The sequence below is a fragment of the Aethalodelphis obliquidens genome, unplaced genomic scaffold, assembly GCF_003676395.1.
Source record: "Aethalodelphis obliquidens isolate GAN/ISIS:26980383/991018 unplaced genomic scaffold, ASM367639v1 scaffold40, whole genome shotgun sequence".
Lineage (NCBI taxonomy): Eukaryota > Metazoa > Chordata > Mammalia > Artiodactyla > Delphinidae > Aethalodelphis > Aethalodelphis obliquidens.
The window spans coordinates 13,818,353-13,846,145 of NW_020837984.1; the positions used below are offsets into that span (position 1 = coordinate 13,818,353).

The 27,793-nt window shown below is 42.1% G+C and overlaps 1 protein-coding gene across 5 annotated transcripts in view; it reads left to right on the forward strand.

Annotated features, from left to right (window-relative positions):
• The window catches only part of ANTXR1 (ANTXR cell adhesion molecule 1), a 246,335-nt gene that overhangs the window by 91,106 nt on the left and 127,436 nt on the right, over positions 1 to 27,793 (forward strand). For all 5 annotated transcript variants that reach the window (XM_027131889.1, XM_027131885.1, XM_027131886.1 and 2 more), the window contains exons 10-12: positions 341 to 439; positions 25,177 to 25,246; positions 26,741 to 26,819. In XM_027131889.1, coding sequence (XP_026987690.1) covers positions 341 to 439; positions 25,177 to 25,246; positions 26,741 to 26,819 — 248 coding nt within the window. The remainder of the gene's footprint in view (positions 1 to 340; positions 440 to 25,176; positions 25,247 to 26,740; positions 26,820 to 27,793) is intronic.

Sequence of the window (27,793 nt, forward strand, 5' to 3'; positions counted from 1 at the left end):
TTTTAAAACTGCCAGGACTTGAGAGATGGGTAAGGGTTGCAGGACACAGGTGGGGGGTGGGGGAGGCGTTCCAGCTAGGAGGAAGAGTAAAGGCAAAGGCAGGGTGGAAATTCAAAGTAAGAAGTTCTGTGCCATCCTGGTGAACAACTAGCGAGAAGGTAGTGAATAGGTGGCAAAAGGCTCCCACACGTATGCTTCTGTTTCCCAGCCTGAACTGATTTTTTTAATATTTTAAGCCTGGTGAAATAGTTAACAGACTCCCTAAACCAGGGCAGATGGGAAACTTAAGGTTAACGGTGTGCAGTCCATGAAGGTGTCGTGTCATTATTCTTTGTTTCAGAATCATTTCAAGTAGTTGTCAGAGGTAACGGCTTCCGACACGCCCGCAACGTGGACAGGGTCCTCTGCAGCTTCAAGATCAACGAGTCAGTGACGCTCAGTAAGTTCTCGTGGAGTTTGGGGGTTTCTACCACCTGCTTCGCCTGCTTCGGGGAAGGGCTCCCCAGCTCCATCTTCTAGTGAGGCCACACACAGGAAACTACAGAGAAGGGTCTTCCCTGCTAGAAAGGCCACCAGCGAGGGCATAGCTAGCCACTGCGGCGCCCTTGCTCCCATCAGGAGAGGCGGCAGGCACTTGTTTTCCAGTCCACCAGCATTTGTACCAAGTTCAAAACTCTCAGCCGTCAGTGCAGCCCCTGGCTGCTTAGGGCTTACGAAGCTTGATGTTCCTTAACAAGGTATTCGGGACTCTCAAGCACAAGAGGGAAAAATAAATGATCTGAATGTATTAATTCTGAGTAAACTAAAAGCCAAACTGTGCGACTCGCATGTGTAGATTCTGGAAGTTTGTTCAATCTGGATGATTCTTGCTCTGGAGTCGCCAAAAAGTTCTCATCAGGGTGAATACCTGACCTGAAATACAGGCATATGGAAGTAAAACTAAGTGCATTTCATGGGAAAAAAATGACTTGTCATAACATTGGCACTTTCGCAAGACATTTGTAGCAGGCAAGTTCTTAATTTAAAGACGTGTGTGATTCAGATTGCTGTCCAGGAAAGATGGGGAGACAGATGATGGAAAGACAAATGCCAGGAGCCCTGGTTATTATTTACATCTGGCATTCATCACACAGATAATTATTGGTTCAGTATCTGCAGCGATAAACAGTAATAACATACTGTATTTTCTGTAGTGCTATGACATTTTAAATACCACACATCTTTTTGCCACAATTGCCCTGGGAGGTAGAAAGAGCAAAGAGGAAGGAAAGGATACTCAAGCTTATTGACTAACCATTCACTCTAGTTTGGTCCTCCTGATAGCGTTACGGAATAGGTACTATACTGTTTTTAAAACGGAAGAATTGAAGGGTATGCCTTTTCCCCTCTATAGCATCTTGAAACCCACTTCAATATTTAAACAGAGGTATGCAATGGCATCTTAACAAACATCTGGGATTCCTGAATTTGGAATAATTCCAAAGATTTGAAACAGTCAGTTATTTTTTCTTGATACTTGGAAATGCCCTCACGTATCCAAAAAGTCCATGCTGTTTGAAAACATCTTGAAGTATCCCCAAGAAGTCACGGTGTGAAAGTTGGACGTGCACCCTCTAGAGTCCTTCCTTTTTTTTCCCCTTTAATTTGTGATGTCATCCAAGTCCGCCTTCCCTCTCTCCTTAACCAGAATCTTAAATCTAAGATCAGAAACTCCTGAGGGTTAAACTCAAAAGACGCCAACACCTTCCAAAGAAGGCTTCCCAGACAAGCAAGCCTTTGGACCCAACCCCTCTCTGAACATGAATGGACATGGGGTGTAGCGTTGCCATTCCTTGAAAGGTTACGCAGAGATGCTATATGAAGATAACAAAAAAATGCAAATTTACTATGGATTCGTAGAGTGACATATTGAATGATATTTTCCAGCTTCTCCATGCAATTTTATTTCTTGGGAAACTAGCTTCTCTTCCTTTCCTAATACAAACTTGCAAACACCCGCACGGGCTCTCCACTTGATTCATAATCGAAAAGGAATAAAGGCCTTTGGGGTAGGGATTTAGCTTAAACCACAAACCTAATTGTGCCTCCAGCTGACAGTTTGGAGAAAAGAAAGGCAGTGACTCAACCACATTATATGCTGCAAGTAACACTCCTGAACTCAAACAAATAGTTATTAAAAATATTCTAGCTAAGGGGAAAATATTGGAATTTGAAAAAAAATTGTCATTCATTTATTAATTCATCTGTTCTTTTACATTCAGTAAATAATATGAACGAGAAACTGTGGAGGACAGAAAAGATAAATAAATTTTAAAATGCAACATATTCAATTCTACATTTTTCTACCAATCTTATGAATGTAAGTATCTCATTGAGTTGTCCCCATAAAATAAAATAAATTTAGATTCTTTTACTTTTCCCATTCTCCTTTCCCACTTCTACATCCAAGTTTTAAATTATCTGTTTTAATTTTTATAGTATATATTTCCTCTTTCAAGATTTTTTCCTAAATACTGCATTACATTTTATAACAAAAAAAGAGAATAGAAGTGCCCTTATCAACCATAATAAGACTAATTGCAGGCCGGATAATGAAGCTATGGCTGTTACAATATAAGCCTTGGAGTCTTCAACAGATAAAGTATTATTTGTAGCAGATTATATAAAGAAAAACAGTTATATAAAAAATAGCAAATTGAGGTCTTCCCTGGTGGCGCAGTTGTTGAGAGTCTGCCTGCCGATACAGGGGATGCAGGTTTGTGCCCCAGTCTGGGAAGATCCCACATGCCGCGGAGCGGCTGGGCCCGTGAGCCATGGCCGCTGAGCCTGCGCGTCCGGAGCCTGTGCTCTGCAACGGGAGAGGCCACAACAGTGAGAGGCCCGCGTACCGCAAAAAAGAAATAAATAAATAAATAACAAATTGAAAAAACTATGAACACCCTTTAACATTATTGCACTAAGATACAAATAAAACACCAACATATTAATACCAAAATGTTGAAGTTGTTTAAATATATTCTTAGATGATAAATATAACCAGAAAATTAAAAGCATAGGTTAATACCTATGTCTCTCCTGCTTTCCTTGCCTTTGCTTAAAAAGAAAGTAAACAAATCAACCACTTAGGAATCTAAAACAATTTCTGGACTTGTTTCTGGTCAATATAATAGATCCAAAATTCTGCATAAAATATGATTTTAAAAGTTGTGACATGTGGCCTTGCTCAAGGGAATGAGGAGGAAACCCCCAGGCACAGGAGACAAAAAGGGAATACAAAATCTAAGCAGGAAGCAAAGGTCTGGGCGCTCTGAGCCTGAGGGGTCTTCAGGCTGTGATCTTGCTACTGATGTAGATACAGGGCACCAGCAAGACAAGCAGGCAAAAGCAGAGCCCCCTGTAGAAATCAGGCTCCGAGGGCTGTACCAGACATTGAATGGGGACAGGGAAAGCTGCTCAGTGATTCAAGGAAGCAGGCAGGGGAATAAAGGTAAGATGCTTTACCAGCCGCATAATACAGAAGCACCAAGTCAGGAAACTAACTCCAAAATATGTCCGTGGCCATCCAGCTCCCTGTGGCCCTGGCAGAGGCAGTATACATCCAGTCCAACCTACACCACTCCTGAAGCCATAACCCCCTCTGAAGATGGGCTCACTGCACCAAATGATAAATCATATGATAAGAGATGAAAGAAAACGGAGAGCAAGCAAGAAGACTAAAGAGCAATTTGAAAGAGGATGTAAAATAAACACATTTAAAGTGTCTAAAAACAAGAAAACAAGTCAAACAGTCAACACCTTACACCTAAAGGGACTAGAAAAATAAGAACAAACAAAACCCAAAGTTACTAGAAGGAAAAATAAAGATCAGAGTGTAAATAAAACAGAGAATTAAAAAACAGTAGAAAAGATCAATGAAACTAAGAGCTGTTTCTTTGAGAAGATTGACAAAATTGATAAACCTTTAGCCAAACTCATCAAGAAAAAAAGAGAGAGGATCCAAATAAATAAAATCAGAAATGAAAGAGAAGTTGCAACCGACACCAGAGAAATACAAAGGATCATAAGAGATTACCACTGGGTTGGCCAAAAAGTGTCTTCGGTTTTTCTAAGAAAAAAAAAGAAGACACATTTTTCATTTTCACCAAGAATTTTATTGAACAACTTTATTCACCATTTTGTTCCACTACCTTCTGCCATTTTTCAGGCAACTTCATAATTCCATCTTCCCAAAACTTTTTATCTTTTTAAGCAAAGAACTGGTCCCGTTGCCTTTTACAGTCTTCCAGGGAATTGAAATTTTTTCTATTAAGAGAATTTTTTAAAGACTGAAATAAATGGAAATCTGAAGGTGCAATGTCTGGTGAATACAGCAGATGAATCAGAACTTCCCAGCCAACCTGTAACAGTTTTTGTCTGGTCATCAAAGAAACATGCGGTCCTGTGTTATCCTGATGGAAGATTGTGCGTTTTCTTTTGACTAATTCTGGACACTTTTCGTCGAGTGCCACTTTCAGTTGGTCTAATTGAGAGCAGTACTTGTTGGAATTAATCATTTGGTTTTCTGGAAGGAGCTCATAATAGAGGACTCCTTTTCAATGCCACCATATACACAACATCACCTTTTTTGGATGAAGACCAGCCTTTGGTGTGGTTGGTGGTGGTTTATTTCACTTGCCCCACGATCTCTTCCATTCCACATTGTTGTACAGTATCCACTTTTCAACACCCATCACAATTTGTTTTTAAAATGGAATGTTTTAATTACGTTTCAATAGAGAATCGCATGTGGAAATATGGTCAAGAAGGTTTTTCTCCACTTAACTTATGTGGGACACAAACACCAAAGTGATTAACATAAATAACCAAGCTGATGCAAATGATTTTCAACACTTGATCTGGGTATTTTGAGTATGTCGGCTATCTCCCACATAATATAACATTGATTGTTCTCAATTATTGTTTCAATTTGATCACTATCAACTTCAACTGGTCTACTCGACTGTGGAGCATCGTCCAGTGAGAAATCCCCAGCATGAGACTTCGCAAACCACTTTTGATATGTTCGATCAGTCACAGCACCTTCTCCATATGCTGCACAAATCTTTTTTTGTGTTTCAGTTGCGTTTTTACCTTTCTTGAAATAATAAAGCATAATATGCCCAAAATGTTGCTTTTTTTCTTCCATCTTCAATATTCAAATGGCTACACAAAAATTCACCAATTTTGATAGTCTTTTTTTAAATGCACGCTGATATGACTGCCGTCACATACAATCTAACAAAACTGTTTTGAATGAAGTTAAAGACAACTAAGTGCTACTAGAGACATCTTGCGGAAATAATCAAACAAACCTTTTGGCCCACCCAATACAAACAATTATATGACAATAAAATGGACAACCTAGAAGAAATGGATAAATTCCTAGAAATGTGCAATCTCCCAAGACTGAATCAGGAAGAAATAGAAAATATGAACAGGCTAATAATGACCAGTAATGAATTTCAATCGTTACTTTAAAAAACTTTCAACAAATGAAAGTCTAGGACCAGACAATTTCACCGGGAAATTCTACCAAACTTCAAAGAAGAGTTAACATCTATCCTTCTCAAACTGTTCCAAAAAAAAAAAAAAAATGAAGAGGAATTCTCCTGAACTCATTCTACAAAGCCAACATCACTCTAATAACAAAACCAGACAAAGATACCACAAAAAATAATTACAGGTCAATATCACTGATGAACATAAAAGCAAAAATCCTCAACAAAATATTAGCAAACTGAATTGAACAATACGTTAAAAGGATCCTACACCATGATCAAGTACGATTTATCCCAGGAACACAAGGATGGTTCTGTATCCACAAATCAATCAACATAATACACCACATTAACAAACTGAAGAATAAAAACCATATGATAATTTCAATAGATTCAGAAAAAGCTTTTGACAAAACCCAACATACTTTTATGGTAAAAACTCTCCAGAAAATGGGCATAGAAGGAACATACCTCAACATAATAAAGGCCATGTATGCCAAACCCATAGGCAACATCATAATCAATGATGAAAAGCTGAAAGCATTTCCTGTAAGATCAGGAACAAGACAAGGATCCCACTCTTGCCACTTTTATTCAACATGGAATTGGAAGTCGTAGCCACAACACTCAGAAAAGAAAAAGAAATAAAAGGAATCCAAATTGGAAAGGAAGAAGTAAAACTGTCACTGTTTGCACATAATATGGTTCCATACATAGAAAATTCTAGAGACACTACCAAAAACTATTTGAACTGGAATGAGTTCAGTAAGGTGGTAGAATACAAAAGTAATATACAGAAATATGTTGCATTTCTAAATACTAATTATTAACTATCAGAAAGAGAAATTAAGAAAACAATCACATTTACAATTGTATCAAAAAGAATAAAATACCTAGGAATAAATCTGATCAAAGAGGAAAAAGATTTGTATTCTGAAAGCTGTAAGAGATTGATGAAATAAATTCAAGATGACAAAATAAATGGAAAGATATTTGGTGCTTATGGATTGGAAGAATCAATATTGTTAAAATGACTATACTACCCAAGGCAATCTACAGATTCAGTGCAATCCCCATCAAAATGCCAGTGGCATTTATCACAGAACTAGAACAAATAACTCTAAAATTTGTATGGAAACCCAAAAGACCCCAAATAGCCAAAGCAATCTTGAGAATGAAGAACAAAGCTAGAGTTGTCACACTCCTTGATTTCAAGCTATACCACAAAGTTACTGTAATCAAAACAATATGGTACTGGCATGAAAACAAGCACATAGATTAATGGAACAGAATAGAGAGCCTAGAAATAAATCCATGCTTATATGGTCAATTAATCTACAACAAAGCAAGCAAGAATATACAATGAGAAAAGACAGCCTCTTCGATAAGTGGTATTTGGAAAACTGTACTACTGTATGCAATAGAATCAATGTGGACTACTTTCTTATACTATATGCAAAAGTAAACTCAAAAATGGATTAAAGGCTTAAATGTAAGGTCTGAAGCCATAAAACTAGCAGGAAACATAGGCAGTACTCTCTTTGACATCTGTCTTAGCAATATTTTTTTGGATCTGTCTCATCCCACAAGGGAAACAAAAGCAAAAATAAACAAATACACCAACCTAAAAGCTCTTACACAGCAAAGGAAACTATCAGCAAAAGGAAAGGCCACCTACTGAATGGGAGAAGATATTTGTAAACTATATATCTGATAAGGGATTAATATTCAAAATATATGAAGAGCTCATACAACTCAACATCAAAAACAATAAACAGCCCAATTGAAAAATGGGCAGAGAATCTAAATAGACATATTTCCAAACAAGACATACAGACGGCCAACAGGCACATGAAAAGATGCTGAACATCACTAATCATCAGAGGAAAGCAAATCAAAACCACAAGGAGTTACTACCTCACACCTGTCAGAATGGCTATCATCAAAAGATAAAGTGCTGGCAAGGATGTGGAGAAAAGGGGACCCTTGCACAATGTTGGTGGGAATGTAAATTGGTGTAGCCACTGTGGAAGACAGTATGGAGGTTCCTCAAAAACTTAAAAATAGAACTGCTATATGATCTAGCAATTTCACTTCTGAGTATTTACCTGAAGAAAACATTAATTTGAAAAGATATATGCATGCCAATGTTCATTGCAGCATTATTTACAATAGCCAAGATGTAGAAGCAACAAACAACCAAAACAAAATGAAAACTGATTTCTAGATGCAGAGAAAAGAATGGGTGGTTGCCAGAGAGGAGGGAGGTTGGGGGGTGGGGGGTGAAATAAGTGAAGGGAGTTAAGAAATACAAACCTCCAGTTATAAAATAAATAAGCCACAGGGATTTAATATACAGCAGAAGGAATATGATTAATAATATTGTAATGACTTTGTGTGGGGACAGATGGATACTAGATTTATCACGGTGCTCATTTCATAGTGTATGAAAATGTCAAATTACTGTGTAGTACACCTGAAACATAATATTGTACATCAACTAATTTCAATTAAAAAATGAAATAAAGTGTGTAAAGAAATCAAACAGACCAAAGGGGAAGAACATTCAACAAAGGCACATTTGCAGAGAACCTAGTGTAAATTTTAGAGCTGAAGAAGTTTATTCACTGAAATACAACTTAATGGATAGACTAAGGAGTGTGATTAGACACAGATGAAGATGAAATGCATGAACTGGAAGAGAGATATGAGAAAATCGTACCCCTCAACTAAAGCACCAGACCCAGATTTTTTTCATCTAAGTTTTACCAGACTTTAAGGGACAGATGACTCATATCTGATACATACTTTTCCAGAGAAAAGAAATAGAGAAAAAGGGTTTTAGTTCATTTTATGAAAATTATATAATCTTGAGTTTTTAAAAAAACTGGACAAGACACTAGTAGTAGAAAATATTTGAAATCAATTTCTTTGATGACAAACATAAATAAAATATTGGTAAACAAAATCCAGCAATGTATTTAAAAAGGACCAGGATAAGTAAGATAATTTTAAAGAATGAGGGGGAATTTGCCTCTCACGTAGCAAAATTTTTTGATGCCAAGAAGACATTAAAGTTCATTATCCATTCCAAATTTTTTAAATATATACTTTTAGAAAACTAGGAGTAGGTTAAGACTTCTTTAACATAATAAAAAAATACATACAGATATTTAAATTCAAAACTCAACATCATTTTATGGTAAATCACTAAATAGAGATATTAACTTTACAGTTAGGAAGAAAAAAGCAGGACAACTCGTTTCACCATTATTACTTAACATTAATCTGGAAGTTTTAGCAGTGCTGTCCAATAGAACTTTCTGTGATAATGAAAATGTTCTAAAATGTAGCCAATATGGTAGCCACAAGCCACATGTGGCTTACTGGGGACTTGAAGAGTGACTAGTGCAGTTGAGGAACTGAATTTTTAAATTCATTTAATTTTAATTAACTTGAATGTCAATAGCCACCTGTGGATAGTGACTACTGTATTAGACAGTGCTATGGGTATTACAGTAATGCAAGAAAACTAATGAGAGATGTAAGTACAGGAAACGGGAGCCAAACGTTATTACTTTAAAAGGATGGTTGTGTCGTCCTGCAAAACTAAAAGAGAATCAACAGACTACTACACTAATAAGAAGGTTATTAAACTGGGTGATTTCAAAATAAATAGCTCCCTTATAATAATCAATAGCTTTGCCAGGATCCAGCAATGACCAAACGTCACAGAAAAAATACAGCAGCAACATATAAAATCTGGTAAGAACTAATTTAACGAAATTTGTAGAGACATATAGGAAGAAAACTACACAACTCTGTGAGGGAAATGAAGAAAATGTAAGTCAATACAGAGGCAGTATAGACTCATGGCATAGAACGTACACTGGAACCACCCAGGAAAAGAACCCTGTTTCTGTCTGAAAGCTTTGTGACCGTGGCAAGTTACAGTATTTAACATCTCCAAGCCTCAATTTCTCTATCTGTAAAATGAGTATGGCAGTAATAGCACCTCTGTGGTGGACTGTTATGATGTTTCAGTGTGAGAATTAGAGCTCAGAACAGGGCCAAGCATGCACTAAGCAGTCGATCGATGTTGGCTGCTAATATTAATTTATTATTATCATTATCACTATTATACAATGGAGCGGCAATTGAGGATTGCAAAGATACCGGTTGTCTTCAAATTAATATTTACTTTTGCTACAATCCCAATGAAAAGTCCAGTGGGACTTTTGAAGTTAACAAAATAATTCTAAAGTGCATACATGGAAGAATAAACATTTAAGAATAGCCAAGAAAAATGTGGAAACTTGCCCTAGCCGACTTTAAGATGTATAAAAAAGCTACAGTAATTTAAACAGTGTATGACTGTTGCCACAAAAGGCAAACCAAACAGAACAGGAAAAACGAAGTCCATAAAAAGAACCAAGCACTTCTGTGAATTTAGTATAAAATAAAATGACCTTTCTTATCGGTGGGAAAAGAATGGATTATTCAAAAATGGTATTGAGACAACTGGCTAGCCTCTTAGAAAAATGATTCAGTTCAATTTTTAATTTCACACCTTACATCTAAACAAATTCCAGATGAAAAATTTAAACGTGAACATGAAACTATAGAAGTTTTAGAAGGAAACAAAAATAAATATTTACATAATTTTCCAGTGGGGAAAGACTTTTTAAGCATAACTGAAAGAAGATACCATGAAGGAAAATTTGAATGGTTTGAGTACATATTTTTTAATTCTTTAAACCTCCCCCCCTCCAAAAAATCTAAAGGGAAACAGAAAACATGCTAAATTATTTGTAAGACATAGAACAAACAAAGGATCAATAACTTTAATATGTAGACAGCTCTTAAAATCAGTAGCAAATGTGAGCACATCCATGGGTAAAAGATATGAAAAGGAAATTTACAAGAAAAATAATGGCAAATAAGCATGTGGGAAATGCTCAAGGAAATGCTCAAGTAATCAAGGAAACACAAATTAAAATAATCTATCAAACTGGCAAAGATTAACAAAAAATACAATTCCCAATATGGGCAAAGATATAGAGTAAGAAGTGTTTTCATTCATCATTGGTGAGAGAGACCATTGAATCTTTCGGAATTTTTTTTTTTTTTGGCTGCGTGGTTCCCCAACCAGGGATTGAACCCAAACCGCCCAACCCCTCCGCCGCCGCCGGCAGTGAAAGCCTGAAATCCTAACCACTAGACCACCAGGGAACTCCCCAGGAAGGCCATTCTTAAAATGAATCAACTGCTTTTATACATTTTTTGACCCAGAATTTCAATTTCAACTTCATCAAAAGGAAATGATTGAGAATGTTCATAAAGACTCAGCTACAAGATGTTCATCATAATATTGCTTATGATGGCAAAAAGAAAAAAGGAGACAGAGAGGAGGGGGGGAGGAGGGAGGAAGGAAGGAATTTGGGATGGAAGCAAGAAAGGAAGGGAGGGAGGGAGAGGAAGGAAAGAAAGTAAACAAATGGAAACATTTCAATGGTAACATAAATGTTTAACGGTAGTTAATTTGTTATATAAATTATACTTTACCCTTAAATAATACTGGGGGAAAGATGAATAATTACTTATGTGGGAAAGTTGTTAGCGATACTGCTTCACATGTTAAAAATAAGTTACAAAACAGTGCCTTGATGCTATTCCTGTTTTAGACACATACATTTATATGCAGAGAGAGAGAGAAGCGTGAAAGACACACAACCAGATTTTGACAGTAGTTACCTCTGAATGAGACCACTATTCGTTTTTACTTTCTTCTTTCTGTTCATCTAAGTTTTCTAGGTTTTCTATGATCATATGTCCCTTCCGTCATAAGAAAAAAAAAAAACCACGACCATTATTTAAATTTTAACTTTAAAATTCTTGTTAATTATTTAGGCCAAGCACGCATCTTAAGTTTAGCATTTGGTTGGTTCTCCAGTCACCAGGCTGAACTCACTCCTGGCCAAGAAAATATCTTGGAAATCTTCACACAAACTTTATTTATTCTGGATGCACTTTTTCCTACTCCAGTATTTGGTGTATCGTGCCAAGAAAAGATCCACTTTCAATTGGAAATCCACTTGTAGAGAGATTAGAATGCTAAAAAGGAGACGCTGGGTTAGGAGCTGACAAATGATCCGTTTTAACGAACAGTAAATAAGAAATGAATGTTTTTCCTAATACAATAATGAAAAACATGCTAGACTATCCTGGTGTTGCATGGAAAATTATGAGGTACGACTATAAACAAAGGAAACTGATTTTTAACAAACTTACTAAAATTCAATTGAAAGGCCATGTGACAAATCAGTTTCCTGGTTTTATAGGCACATTTCTTTTTTGATGCAAAATTTTGTTTCTCAGCTTGATCTTCAGTCTTATTCACAAGGCATGGCTCTGGTTTACTTTTGGTTCACTCTCAAAGCATAAAACGTTGCCCCCTTTGAAGATATCTTTTTCAAACTGAACATTAGTCATGAAAGCAGCTCTAACAGTTCCAAAGAGGGGCTCGCTTCCCAAGGGGATGAGAGACAATGCTCACTCGAATGTAGGATTTCCATTGTGTTTGTTTTTAAAAATCTGTCCAGTTATCCAGAAACTATACTTTATCTTAGAAAACATCTGGTCCTCGGGGGCTGTGGGCCCCTTAAGGAGATCATTGAAGTGCACCTATGGTGGCAGATGGGGAGGAGGGCAGAGGGAAGGAGAACACAAACTTCCCAAACAAAAGCCTATTGTTTCCTTTCTCGCTGGTTAGAGTGTTGCATCTATGGGTGAAAAAGGTACTTAGTGCAATTTGGATGCATTCGTAGGGGGTTGATGTCTTATGAAGATGATAGAATGTCACTTTGTGCAGCTCAGAATGAAGAGATCTAAAGGAGCATCTCGTCTCATGATTCTTAATCAGAATCCCCCAGGAGCTTCATCCAAGTGACAGCAGCCACTGATTGCTGAGCACCTACCCCGTTCTGTTCCTGAACTAGTTCATTTCATCCTCACGGCAGTCCAGTGAGGGAGGAGTTATTTGTATCCCCATTTTGCTGACAAGGGAACTGAAACTCAGAAATGAAGTACCCAAGGTCACCCAGATGGCCAGAGGTGGAAGCAGTTTGGACCCCAGGCAGTCTACTCCAGAGGCTTTTGCCCACTTCTCTACATTGCTTCCTAAACACAGATCCCCACGGGTCCCTGGGTCCCCTGATTCCGAAGGCCCACATCACTCTGATGTGTGCCGATTTGGAGGCCCTGATTTTCACTGCTCCCCCTCATAGTATAGACAGGAAACCTCAGCTCAGAGAGATTTAGCTATTTACCCAAGGCCACAGAGCATGTTAGAGAGTCAAGACTTAAACTCTGGTTCAAGAAAAAAAGCCCTGGACCAGGGAACAAAGAGCCCAGGCTTTAGAAAGTCAGTATATGCAGCTGACTGTGTGATCACAGGGAAGCCACCTCTTCTGGTTCCCCAAATGGTCCTTCTTTCTTAAACTTCACAGGCTTTTCATGTATCTGCCCATGTTTCCCTTTTGCCCCTGTTTTCAGAGGGAGTTTGGGTCTCACCCAGTTGCTTCTGAAGTGGCTCCTGCCAAGACTGTGTTAGTCCATGTTTCTATCTTTCAGATCCAGACAAAAATATAGATAAGTGGAAATTTACTGCACTTTTGCTTGGTCAGATAAAACCCCCAGGAATCTGGGATGGGGTGGGGATAAAAGAGAAGTTGCCACCAGAAGTATCTAACTGGTAAAGATTTTCATTCAGGGGCAAAAGAGCTTCTTCCAAGGGCAAGTTGACACAGTCCAAAGTTAACTGCAGCAGTGCCTGGTAAGACAGTCAAACTTGACTTTGCCCCTGTTCTACCAAGTGTGCAGTTGCTTCCAAATGAAAATTGTGAGCTGCCTGTGGACTCTGGCACACGGTGGTCTTCTTTGAAGCATTTGTTGGAGGAGAGATTTGCTTGTGGACTTCCCTGAAACTGCTGTTATCCCAGCCCTGTTGTCCTGAGAGAGGAAGTTGGCACCCCCTCTATTCTGCACCAGCTGACTGGACTTTTATGATGATGCCTTTCCTCATGCCATACTGCTCCTCTGTCACTACAGTAGGATGGTGGAAGAAAGAGTGGTTAACATAGAGATGGGCCAGACTCGTGGGAACCCCAGGCAGGCTAATAACCTATGCCCCCTTCAAACTGACATTCTTTAAATATTTGCTCAACATTCATTTAGAGGAAATGTTGGGTGTTGCTGAGGGAAAGGAAGATTAGGTGTCTCCTAATCTGCATACCACAGCAACTTAGTGGCGTCCACTGTTACTCAAGTGTGTGCCTGGGCTCTCCTTCCCACCGCTTCTCTAAGATTCTGTATAGGTCTGTGTTCTTTAAGAACGGTCAGCGTTTGCCATAGTTCATGGCCATGATCCTGTGGAAGGCTTTAGCCATTTTAGTAGACTTGCCACTCAATCCCAATTCCAAAGGTAAACCCTTCCAAACCTAACTGTGCATAGCTGAAAGACTTCGTATGTCAGGAGACACATACCTTGTGCATGAATCCTGAATTGTCTTCAACCAAGTGAAAACAAAGCTTTAAAAAATATATTTCTTCTTAGCAAATTACAGCTGTCTCAAGGGCACCGCTTTTCTTACCTCAAGCTCACAAATGTTTTAAAAGTTGATGCTTTGCTTAGAAGATAATTTGTAAGTTTTGTAAATGTCAACAGTCAAGAATTTTTTGGTCTAGATTTATTGAGAGGAGGAAATATTTTGCAAGAGCCCCGAGCCCCATTATCTTCATTCGGTTTTCTTGCAATACCTAAATCTGTCCCTATTAACTTTGGATAGAGATGATGCCAAATACCACAGCATTATGCGTAGTATGATTCCAATCATGTGAAAAATAATATGCATAGAAAAAATTCTGAAATAGCACTAACAATGTTTATCACTGGAAGTTAGGATTACCAAGGATTTTCATTCTTTTTATTCTTTTTTTTTTTTTTAAAGAAGATGTTGGGGGTAGGAGTTTATTAATTAATTTATTTATTTTTGCTGTGTTGCGTCTTCGTTTCTGTACGAGGGCTTTCTCTAGTTGTGGCAAGCGAGGGCCACTCTTCACTGCGGTGCGCGGGCCTCTCACTATGGCGGCCTCTCTTGTGGAGCACAGGCTCCAGACGCGCAGGCTCAGTAGTTGTGGCTCACGGGCCTAGTTGCTCCGCGGCATGTGGGATCCTCCCAGACCAGGGCTCGAACCCGTGTCCCCTGCATTAGCAGGCAGATTCTCAACCACTGCGCCACCAGGGAAGCCCTATTCTTTTTTTAAACTTTATTTATTTTTGGCTGTGTTGGGTCTTTGTTCCTGCATGCGGGCTTTCTCCAGTTACGGCGAGTGGGGACTACTCTTCGTTGCGGTGCTCGGGCTTCTCATTGCGGTAGCTTCTCTTGTTGCAGAGCACGGGCTCTAGGCTCATGGGCTTCAGTAGTTGTGGCATGTGGGCTCCGTAGTTGTGGTGCACGGGCTTAGTTGCTCCGCAGCAAGTGGGATCTTCCCAGACCAGGGCTCGAACCCGTGTCCCCTGCACTGGCAGGCGGATTCTTAACTACTGCACCACCAGGGATATACGTCTCTGTATTTCTCAGACTTCTCACACTCACTGTGGATTACTTTTATAATTACTGAAAATAGCACTAAATATGAGAAGAAAGCAGTTTATATCCTGAGAAGTCAAACTAGCTGTGCTAAAGACCAGTTCTGAAAGCGGGTGGGTCCAGAGCCACAGAGGTCCAGCCTTGTGCGGGACTGGGGAATGTGTAAGCCCGCGAAAGACAATCCAGAGACCAGCAGGGCTGCTGGCTCCCCTCCCTGCTCTCCTCTGGAAGTGCATGCATGGTCCCTCACCTTTTACTTCTGGGGCCGTGATGTAATCTTGGTCCTCGTGTACACAATGCTCAAGTTAACCGACTTATCTTTTTCTAAGACTGCACTCAGCTCTTTGTCCTCTGCTGGTATTTGTAGGTGAGGTGCTCTGACCCTACAGCCTTCCTACCCACGTCAGCTTGGAGCCTCAACAGCGACCTAAGTCCCACTTCTGGAGTGCCCCCATTTCAGTTGCAAAGCTCCACCCAGCAGGGTGGCTCGGGTCCCACCTACCACTAGGCAAACCTGGACCCATCAAAGCCTGCATGGAAGACTTTGCTAAGAAACACTCTCTTCCTTACTCCAGCCAGGCGTCTTCCAACGGCCCTCAAGTTGTTACTCCCTCTCCCTCCTCTGCTCATAATCTTTTAACACCTCTGAACTTTTCTGGACATTCTACCAGAATTCTCGGGGGTGGGCTGTGAACCACCCAGTACTATCTACAGAACTCTGTACAATGGGCCAAAGAAAGATGTAAAGCCATGGTAGACATTATACCGGGATGTCTAACCTTGGCACTATCGACATTTTGGACCAGACAATTTTTTGTTGAAGGGGAGAGGGATGCCTTGTGCGTTGTAAGATACTTAGCGTCATCCCTGATCTCTACTCACTAGATGCCAGTAGCCCTCCTCCCCCAGTTTGACAACCAAAACTGTCTCGAACATTGCCTGTTATCCCCTGAAGGACAAAACTGCCCCCATTTGAGGATCACTGCGTGACATACATGCCCAGAGATCCTATTAGGATAGATGACTCTCTTCTTGTCACGCCTACATCATGTAGCCCTGACACAACCCAGCAGATAAGTTCTGCAAGACCTACTCAGTTTGTACACACCTTCACATCTCGTGGTTTACAGGTGCCTCAGGCAATGAGCCCAGAAGTACCCCCACTTTAGCAGTAATAGTTGACGTTTGTCGAGCGCTTATTAAGTGTTGAGCATTTAATCATATCATCTCATTAAATGAGCTGAGTATGAAATGAGTATTATTCCATCTTATAGGTGAGAACTCTGGGTTACGGAGAGGGTTACACAGCCAGTAGGTAGCAAGCTGTGATGGGACTCCAGGGCCCAGGCTCTTAATGTGCTCATGGTTCCTACTCTAATCTGCCCCAGAGAACATGGAGGGAAACTAAAAGGCTATCCTGGACACCTACACACACAGGAGCTGGGGAAGTAATCATGTATAGCCCAGGGAACTTACCTGGAGCCTGCTGACCAAGCTCATCACCTGATATCATAGCAACTAGCCAGTGAGGGCTTCCAAGGAAACCTTGCAACAACTCCAGGCTAGCGAATGGATAGATAGGTGTGGGTCGTGTCTGAGGAAAACGATGGTGGCCAGCTTGGTTCCTCCATATTAAAGGCACCCCTCTGGCTTCAGCTGGGCCTGAGAGGACGTTACAGCGGATTGTTCCCAACTTGGCCTCACCCACCTGTGCTTCACTACCGGCTCTTCCCATTCTGTGCTGACTCTTGTTTCTCATTGCTCTGACCTCAGAACCACTGTTCAGCCTTTCCAAGTAGAAGCCACCCTCTGCACCTTCAAAATCTCTGCTTGGTCCCCTTACGTAGAGTTTAAGGTCTTCTAGCAAAAGAATCCTTGGGCTTGTGATCTCAGCCATCTATGAAAACCTTCCAGCCTGGGGGCTGACACATAGGACATGCCTGATAAATGTTAGCTTCTTTCTACTCTAAGCCATGGGGTCCCACTTAGCTTTGCAGTAAGACCCCCATGTTTGTGAATTTTCATTGCAGGAGTCCCCATAGAGTAATCGACCACCTCCTTTCTGGCTAGGACCCCAGAAAGCTCAAGCCAACTTGAATTTCATCAACTTGGAGTCCTACTGAGTACCATTTTATTTCAGGTTTCTGCACAGTATCTTAAAAGTCGAACTTTTTAAAAAGCTGGTTACTGTTCAAGTCGGTGAAAAGGTAGAAACATTCATTCTAACTCTAGCTTGTCTGTTCTGTCTTAATTCAGGGACACATTCCCCAACTAGCTGATAATTTGGTGCTGAACAGTTATACTTGGCTCAGGGGTGCCCCAAAAATCTCCCTAGACCCAGGGGAGATGTGGAGAAAGGGCAGGGTGAGCTCATTCAGTCCCTAACCTCCACTATTTTGTCACAGTAGGAATGTAAACTCTTCTTTGGAGCTTACATCAGCTTTGGGAGGGTTTCAACAAGCTCCCTTAGATAAGACTAAGGGTTATTTTTCTTGTCCTTTTGGCCAGAAATAAATATTTATATCAAGAAAGGACTGCCAAGACTTGGAAAGGATTTCAGTTATTTAATCAGCCCTGTGAAAGAATCCACTGTGATTGGTGTTTGAATTAGCTAATAAATTTTAATCCTGGTTTTATCCCAAATCCATTAGACAGTTATGAACTGCAGGGAAGAATTCTGGAACTTCTTCACCAGTCTGAAAAGAATTACATTGATCCAAGATCAAAACCTGGGAATGTACACATTTGCATGTATGGTTCTGGAACATGGGTTCATTACAGTAGGTCAGGGTCTCTCTGAAGACAGCGGAACCTTATCACAGAGCTTCTCAACCCTGGTTGCCTCTCGTGGAAGACAAGCCTCCTACTGCTATCCAACCTCACCCGTGGAGAATCTTGATCGTTTGCCTCCGAAACTGCCAGACTCAGCTCCTGGTATACTTCAAGCTGCATCATAAGACTAGCTGTGAGACTATGACAATATAAAATGGCTAACTAGTTTAAATTATATCTGTAAAAAAAAAACTAGCTGGGTTGACCATGGGCAAGTCATTTCAACAAAACCTGGGCTCGATTTCCAGCTCTTTTATTAGTGTGCAATACTAACTCAATTAACCAACTTCTCTGAGCCTCAGTTTCCCAAATTGTAAATTACTAATAATAATGTCAGATGAGACCATGGGTATATAGTGTTACACAAAATCAGTATAGAATAAATACAGATACATATAGATGTATGTGTAGATATAGATGTATGTGTGTGTACGTGTAGATATAATAGCCTGTGTGTATGTACATATGTACACACACACATTCACTAAAACATTTCATTTTCCCAGGAATTCCTAATGAGAGCACAATCCTTCTTGGATGGGGCTCAAAACCCAGCCAAAACTCAGACTGGGATTTGAACCCACAATCCCTGACTTAGGAGGTGACTTGAACCCACTGTCTTTTAATTGAAACTGCTCACCTGGCGTCAGGACTTACTGAAGCTGAGGTTCTTTTGTCTCGTCGCAGAAAGAATTCAGCGTGAGGCAAAGTGGCAGGCAAAGAGTGAGTTTATTAGCACTGGGGGCTTGTGAGAGACACAGGTGGGCAGGCAAGGGAGTGCAGCCCTGAGAACAAAGAGGGCTACATTTTTATAATCAAAGAAATAGTAGGGGGCTTCCCTGGTGCCGCAGTGGTTGAGAGTCCGCCTGCCGATGCAGGGGACAGGGGTTCGTGCCCCGGTCCGGGAGGATCCCACATGCCGCGGAGCGGCTGGGCCCGTGAGCCATGGCCGCTGAGCCTGCGCGTCCAGAGCCTGTGCTCCGCAACGGGAGAGGCCACAACAGTGAGAGGCCCGTGTACCGCAAAAAACCTTCCTTATTTACATCATTAGTACCTCCTTACTCTATATGGTTTAACCAGAACTGTTATGGAGCTATTTAAATCATATGTATATTAGCAAAAGGGTGGTGACATATACTAAAATATGCTAATTCATTTCAGGTTTCCGTATAATGTCCCCTTTCACCTAGTTTCTTTCCCCTTTCAGCCTTTCTTGGCCACATGCAAAAATGCTACTCTTCAAAGACCATTAACCGCTTGACTTCGCGTAACAAGATTCAGACTCCATATCTATTGTCTTGTGTTTTAACTTTCAGGGTTTGTGGCTTGAATGTGCCTGGTCTTCCTTCAAGATAGTGTAGATTGTTGCTAGGTTACTGGATTCTTTTCTTGAGTGGTCAGTAGCTTACAACAGTCTCCCAGACTCCCTTAAAATTCCCTTTCTATCTTCAATACCCTAGTGGGATTTCTAACTATTTAATTATTCTATTCTATCCCTATCACTAATGCCTAAAAAGATGTTTGACAGAACAATGTAATCAAGCAATTAGACATTTTGAAATGTTTAATTTTCAGTTCCTCTGATTTTAAACCACACATTCACTGTTTCAAAGGCTTGGATACCCGTGTACTAATGTGTAGTAACGTTTACTAAATGTTCATTAAGTGCCCAGTAACATACTTCCACGCACTTTCTCTCACTCCCCACACCACCCCGCACAATGATAGCATCACGTTCACAGCCGAGGAACTTGTCCCCAGTCACACACTAGTAAGAGGACCTGGGATATGAACCTGCATCTGTTTGACTCTGGAGTCTACCGGGCCCTGTGCCCCTTGTCCTCATCCTCAGGGATGCTGAGATCCCAAGTCTGGGTGTCTGGTGTTTTGGTGTAAGGACACTCATTGATTCCCAGATCCTTATTTAAATCAAGCTCTGTTCGATTATCAGACTCTTCTAAGACAGATGCTTTGGATTCACCTATGTCGTACGTATACACTGAATTCGGAACTACCTTTGGCAAAAGGCAAGGAAATTGATATTTATAGATCATCTAAAAATTCCCTGAAGGTCTAGTTTCGAACTCCCGCCCCTCCCTAATTTCCTCCCAGCTCCCGGCGTCCATTTTCCTCGCCCACCCAGTGCTAACGAGCGGTGTAATGGCCACCGGTGGACAGAGGACTGAGGCCCTCCAGAGGATGACGACCCCATAAATGTCACCACACCACTGGCTTTGGCAGAGGTGGCCATGAGGTTGGCATGGCCCCCGAGCCAAACGTGGCCCAGCCGAGGAGGAAGGCTTTGGGCCCTGCTTCCCAAGTGGACGTTCCAGGAAAGAGTCAGATGATGAAAGTTATGGAAACCAAATGGCCCTCCTTTGTTTAGAGAGAAAGAGGGGAAAAAAGTCACTCATTTTTGTGGTAAAGTGGAACACGCTCCAAACCAAACAGTCCCTCTCAGACCCGAAAATGCCAGCTCCCCAGAGCAGGCCCACAGCCTGGGAGGCTGAGGAACTGATGGGAGGCCGTGTCGAGCTGGTGCTACGGCCTCGACCGCGTCTCCTCCGTCCTCCCAGCGAGGGTCTCGTCTGCTTTGCTCCAGAAATAGCTGGTCTCCCAGGCAGGAAAGGAAAATGAAAGGAGGGGGCAAGTGAGAAGCGGTCCACCTGACCTTGGCTAACCGAGCCAACCTTGGGCTCTCCCTCCCTTTCCTGTTGCGATGTAGGGAGGAGAGGAGCTGCTCAGAGAGAGAGCCCGGGAGGGAGCCTGAGCCCCGGTGCGTGGCTGCGGCGCGCCCCCTTCAGCTCCGCCCGCAGAATGCAGTCAGGAGTCACGAGGCCTCCTGTGGCCGCGCAGTGGCCGGCCTGTGACTCCGTGGGCGGGCTCCGTGGGCAGGGATCTGCACGCCCAAGTATTACTAGAGCATTTGCAGCACCAAGAGAAAGTAAATATAGGTTGTCATCAGCCACGCCTGTCCCGAGTTTGGTTTATCCTCTAATACGAGCCTTTCCTGGAACAGGGAGGCGCTTGGTGAGAATACTGGAGAATCCAGTTCTAGTCCTGGCTTTGCGTCAGACACGCTGTGCAATCAGGGGTTACTGTGGCCTCTCTGAGCCTCCATTTTGCATCTGGAAAATGAGCCCAGTGAGCCCTGCCTTGCCTTGGTTCGTAAGGTTGTAGTGAGAGGAGATCAAGCATGCCTGTCATCAAGAGGTGACAGCCAGACTGCCCGGGTGCTGATCCAAGCTCCCCTGTGTAACGCTGGGCAAGTGTCTCCACCTATGGTCTGTTAAATGAAGGGAATGACATCCTTCCCTGATAGCACTGCTAGAAGGTTACACTAGATGACGTGATGTGTATGATGTACTTGAGAGCACCGGCACACATGCCCCAGCTAGTCTCACTGTCGTTATTGCCATCGTGGATGGGAAAACATCTTGAAGATAATAACGCTCGGTTCAGGCACTGTGTGATCTGCCACTGTCCTCATAAGCTTCATAACTGTACTCAACATACACTCACTATTCTGGCAACATTCCATAATCTGCCAGTGCTCGTTCTAAATATGAGGGGAGCCTCCAGTAGCTTCCTGTTACATTTAGGAAAAGTCCCAAAAGCCCCACCATGACCCGCAAGGCCTTGGTCATCTGGTCCTGCTGCCTTTTCTAGCCTCATTTTGAGCCACTGTCTCACTGAAATTCAACAGCCTTGTCAGCCTTCTGTTAGCTCCCGGAAGACCTGGGCTCCTTCCTGCTCCAGGATCTATGCAGCTCCAGTGCTCTCCCACCCCATCTCCTCTCCACCCAGCCTTAGGTCTCAGCTCACAGAGCCTTTCCTCAGGGAAATATTTCCTGACTTCCCATGTGAGAGCAAGCCCCCTGCTTTTCCTTCTTTGTGCTCATGATAATTTAATTAAATAGTAATTTGTGTAATAACAGCATTTTTTTCTGCTTTGTTATGCTTTCCTCATGAACTCTCTTCCTCAAGAACTCCTATTCACCCATCAAAACCCAACACTCATGTTATTTCCTATGTGAAGCCCTCCCTCATTTTCTCTGTTCACCTCACTCAAACAGGGGTACTCATTCTTTTTTTTTTTTTTTTTTTTTTTTGTGGTACGCGGGCCTCTCACTGTTGTGGCCTCTCCTGTTGCGGAGCACAGGCTCCAGACGCGCAGGCTCAGCAGCCATGGCTCATGGGCCCAGCCGCTCCACGACATGTGGGATCTTCCCGGACAGGGGCACGAACCTGTGTCCCCTGCATCAGCAGGCAGACTTTCAACCACTGTGCTACCAGGGAAGCCCAGGGGTACTCATTCTTATTAGAATTCCAAATGAAGTTTTGATGTAGTGGGTGGCATTTGCCTGGAGGGCCTAAGAGTGCCTGCATTTTGTTCTGCTAATTATCCCTTCTCCTTAGGCTACACATCCAAGGAATAACAGGAAATAAATGCCACTTATTATTAGCTAAGTTCAATGTCTGATGTCCCCAGGGCATAAGGCCTGCCCACATTCCCTAAATCCAACAGATAACTAAAACAGTGGCCATTAAACGAAAAAAAAACTGCAGTGCTTCGTTTGTTGTGTTCACTTCCAGGCCTAGCACAATGCCTGGCACATGGTAGACATTCAAGAGTATATGTTTTTTAATAAAAATGAATATGTTTAAATAAGCAACAAGGATCTGTTGTACAGCACAGGGAAATATAGCCATTATTTTGTAATAACTTTAAATGGAGTATAATATATAAAAATATTGAATCACTATGTTACACACCTGAAATTAATATAGTATGGTAAATCCACTCTCCTTCAATTAAAAAAAAAGTCTTGTACTAAAGACTAAGATTTAAAAAATGGGGCTTCCCTGGTGGCGCAGTGGTTGAGAGTCCGCCTGCTGATGCAGGGGACAGGGGTTCGTGCCCCAGTCCGGGAAGATCCCACATGCCGCAGAGCGGCTGGGCCCGTGAGCCATGGCTGCTTGGCCTGCGCGTCCGGAGCCTGTGCTCCACAACGGGAGAGGCCCCGACAGTGAGAGGCCCGCGTACCAAAGTAATATTTTTACTTCTTCATAAAAAACTGAATGTGTTTAATAACTATCTCCCCTGCAGTGTCATGAAAAGCAGAGACTGTTTCTCTTCTCAAAGCCTGTGTCTCTAGCTCATAGTAGGCCTTGAATAAATATTTGTTGAGTGAATGAGTGAATGACCTGAAATAACCTCCCTAACTTTTCACCACTTGAAGTTCTCCCGAGACATCAGGGGAGACTGTAATTGGCCATCCTCTTCATCCTCCTTCCATGGAGACACAGTGCTTAGAACTCAGATGTGTCCTCCAACTCCCATCCCATGTGGCTCTGGTCCTTAAATCCAGGCATGGAGGGTATGAGGCTTCCTCATCTCCACTCAGGCAAGTGTTTAGTGGCCCACATTCAAATATCATTAGAGACATCAGTTTCATATCACGTACCAACAACAGCATGGCATCCTTCCATTACATATGGAAAGGCTTCCTTTCTGTCTTCTAGGTATTTGTATTCACAGCTTGATTAAAGGAACACATATTATTTATCTTCATATCACCTACAGGTCCTACCACAATCTTTTGAACAGAGCATGCACCCAGTAAATGTTGAGTCATGAAGGAATGACTACCATATGCTGAGCGTAGTAACTTCTCAGCCCTGCTTCTGGCCCCAGAATCTGGGACACAGTGAAGTTTTGAAGGAGTTCAAGATTAAAACTGCTTAAGCTTTTCCCCGGACATCCATTAGGATAAGAAAAAGAACTCCCCCACCTCCAGATTCCCCCACTCTAATCCATCTTTCACAGCTACATTTGCTAAAACTTCCAAAATCATCACTCCAAGTTTTTCTCCAAAAACCTCCAAAGCTCTTTTCATAGCCAATCATAGGCCTAGGTCCAAATCCCTCAGTCTTAACTCGAAGAACTTGGAGCACACATTTTCCTATACTGATCTTTTCAAATCCTCCTTACGTCCTACCCCGGAACAACCCTTCTGTTTGCTCTGTCTTTGCTGATGCCATTCCTCCCACCAAGAATGCCTCTTCCCCATCTCTCCGCTGAAGCGCAGTTCATGTTTTGTATTCCCTGTGACCTCATCGTGTCACCCACCTAAAGGAAGCTACTCTGTCTTCTGAAGCCAGACCATATTTTGGCTTAGCTACTTGTATCTGTCAGCAAACTTTTCTTTAATTGAGATATAATTGACGTATAACATTATATTAGTCTCAGGTGTACAACATAATGATTCAATATTTGTATATATTGCGAAATGATCACAATAAATCTAGTTGACATCCATCACCACACATAGTTATAATTTTTTTCATATGAAAAGAACTTTTAAGATTCATTCTTAGAAACTTCCAAATCATGCTGTACATTACATCCCCATGACTTATTTATTTTATACCTGGAAGTTTGTACCTTTTGACCATCTCACCCATTTCACGCACCCCACCCCCGGCCCCTGCCCCTGGCAACTACCAATCTGTTCTCTGTATCTATGAGTTGTGTTTTTTTTCTTTTTTAGATTCCACGTATAAGTGAGATTATACGGTATTTGTCTTTGACTGTCTGACTTGTTTTACTTAGCATAATGCCATCAAGGTCTACCCAAGTTGTCACAAGTGGCAAGATTTCCACTTTTTGTGGCTAAATAGTATTCCATTCTACATATATATGCCCTATTTTCTTTACCCATTCATCTGTAGATGGACACTTAGGTTGCTTCCGGGTCTTGGCTATTGTAAACAGTAGCCAATAGCTGAGTCAGCAAACTTTTCCCATGACTATGGCTTCTCTCTTAAACCAGACTTAGACCTGATACTCCCCAAGTATCAGTCTATTACCTTCTCATTTCCCCTCAAGGATGCCTGGTCTATGGTAAGAACTCACCCTCTATTTGCTCACTGCTTGACTCCACTGGACATACAGGATCAGAGACGAGTGGTATTCAGGCAGAAGACCTTGAGTTCACTCTAGTGGATTTTACAGCTTAAGATGAGTTTATATTTCAAAACATTACTGCTTTTCCAGTGTCTCCCAGGACTTGGTTGATGGTCTGTAGGAAGCAGTGGATATGAAATTATAAACTTGCCTCACTCCTCTTAATCCAGTGACTTCCTTTTTACAGATGAGAAGCCCTTCACTGTGGAAGATACTTATTTGCTGTGTCCAGCGCCTATCTTAAAGGAAGTTGGCATGTAAGTTTCCACCAGCAGCTAAACCCCACAGCCAGGGAGGAGAAAGGAGGTAGAGGGGACAAAAGGAGGAGAAAGAGTCTCTCTTCATTGTCATTATGGAGCCTTTCTCTAGACTCCTCCACATAATGATAATGGTGCCGATGCTTTGCAGTGAGCCAGACACCAGGGTAAACATTTCACAAAGGGTACCTCCCTTTATCCTCCCAAGAGCCCCATGAACCAGACACACACCATCCCAGTTTTGCAGATGTGAAATCTGTAGCTGAGAGAATTTAAGTAGCTTTCCCGAAGGTCACACAGCAATAAGTGGAAGAGTATGGGTTCAAAACAAGGTCTGTCTGGCTTAATCACAGCTACATTTCTAGAAAGCTCTCATGCTTCCCAAAGCACTCTCATATCATAACCTCACCCTGTCATCATAATTGCCCTTCTAGATGATTATATCCTTTCTTAGAGATAAAGAAACTCAGAAAGGAAGCTCAAAAAGGATAAGTGGGTCCACGACTGGTTCAAGACCCCACGTTCAGACCCCTCTGAGGCCACGTGCAGTGTTCCTTCCTCAGTGTCTCTCCAGAGCACCATGTATTCAGCCAGGCGGCCCGAGGTTCCCTGAACTAATTTATGGAGAAAATCTTGCGATGGTGCAGTTATAGTAAATGCTGATGAGATGAGATCAAAATATTCAAGAGGAGGGAGAGAATTAGCACCCTGAGCAAGAAAAGAAATATGCGGGGAAACAGAGAGGCAATGTTTGTGAAAGAGCACAAACTAGCCTCTCTGTAAACACATCTATAATAGGCTGAAGACAGAACGGAGGCTTTAAGGAAGAATGCGAAACTTGCTCATCTGAATTCTGCTTTCAGTCATTTGTTCAAATTACAAAGCTTCCAACTCTGGTTGCCTGACCTCAACCTGTGATACCACTGATTCCACAAACTAGCCCCGTGTCCATGCTGCAGAATGCAAGCTTGTGCTTCAGTGAGCATCTTATAGATGGGAGGAAATAGAAGGCAAATTAGTTCATTTACTGCTGTACCTCTGTGAGTTGGCTGGGTAGCAACAAAACCATGGCCATCAGAATCTGATCACTGAGAGTCCAGATAACAATAGAGTTTCTAGCTTGACCAGTTTATCCCCCACTGATTTGAACCATCTTTTAAGAATACTTCTTCGTACTACAATGGGACAAGTCAATTAAATGGGAGCAGGCTCTGCCCATTCAATGCAATTCTCCACAACGTAAGAAGGGCTGGATACGCTGCCTTGATACACCAGCCAGGTGTATCCAGACATCTCTCTAGAATGTTAGAGGTGGATGGGCCCTGGAGACCATCCTCCACATTTTACAAATGAGACAGCTCAGGCCCCCAGAGGAAGAGACTACAGTCCCATGGGTAGTTCAGAGCAGAGCCCTCGGGGGACCTGTGTGTCCTGCTCTCGGCCCCTTGCTCCTTGCCCACATGCTGAGTATCCTTGGTTCCCATGTCATTGCAGGAAAGCCGCGCTTCAGGTCAGCATGAATGACGGCCTCTCCTTCATCTCCAGTTCTGTCATCATCACCACCACACACTGTGTAAGTCATCACCTTTCCCTTTACTGAGAACTTCATTGGCATTACCGTCACCCTGGCAAGTTTCTTTTACCAGCTCTGCCTTCTGTTCATTGAACTTTGACCCTGGCACTGCTAGGCCAGCCGTGGGCTGCATCGGGGGCTGTACACGTATCACGAGTGTATCAAGAATGCCTGTACTTCCCCGGGTTCCCCATTTCTGTTACTGAGGGTGAGACCTGGACGCACTTTCACAACCAGATGGCAAGCTGGGACCAGGGTCTGTGCAGTATTGAGTGGGGATGCCTGGATGGACTGGGTCTGGGAGAAAATTCATAGAAAAAAATTGGACGGTATATATAGGAAACACATCTTAGGGAGTTTATCCTCTAAAAGGAAGCAAGAAAATGGGGCAATAACTGAAGGAAGAAGTGGAGTATAAAGAGGGGCTTTTATTCGGAATGGAAGAAATTGCAGCTTGTTGATATGATTGTGGAAATAATCCAGGAGAAAATGGAAAATTCATGAAATAGGAAAGAAGCAGGGAGGGGCCCTATGACATAGGGGTTGTGAGGCAGAGTGTGGACTGTATCCTCTACCAGCTCCTCAGATGCCCCGTCTCTGGATCCTTCGTGGCAGGTAACATTGATCTCTGACTACACGTAAGATCACCTGGAGAGCTTTTAAAAAATATGGATGCCCTGACCTCATGCCAGACCAATTGAAACAGTCTCTGGAGTGGGCCCCAGCTTTGGTGGATTCAGGGCCCCCTTGGGAGGGTCTTTTGTGCAGCCATGGCTGGGAACCCTTCAGCCCGTGTAGTTGCTCCCACGGTCAGTGTCTTGGAGCCCAGCCCGTCAGAGGGCAGTCGGGACTTGGTTAGCTCATATACAGGTCTCAACCCCTAATATGAACATTTCTGAAAGAATCTTTGTCTGAATATTCAGTTTCTATAACAAAGTGCGCTTTTCCCATGAGCTCACTCTAGAGACAAATGT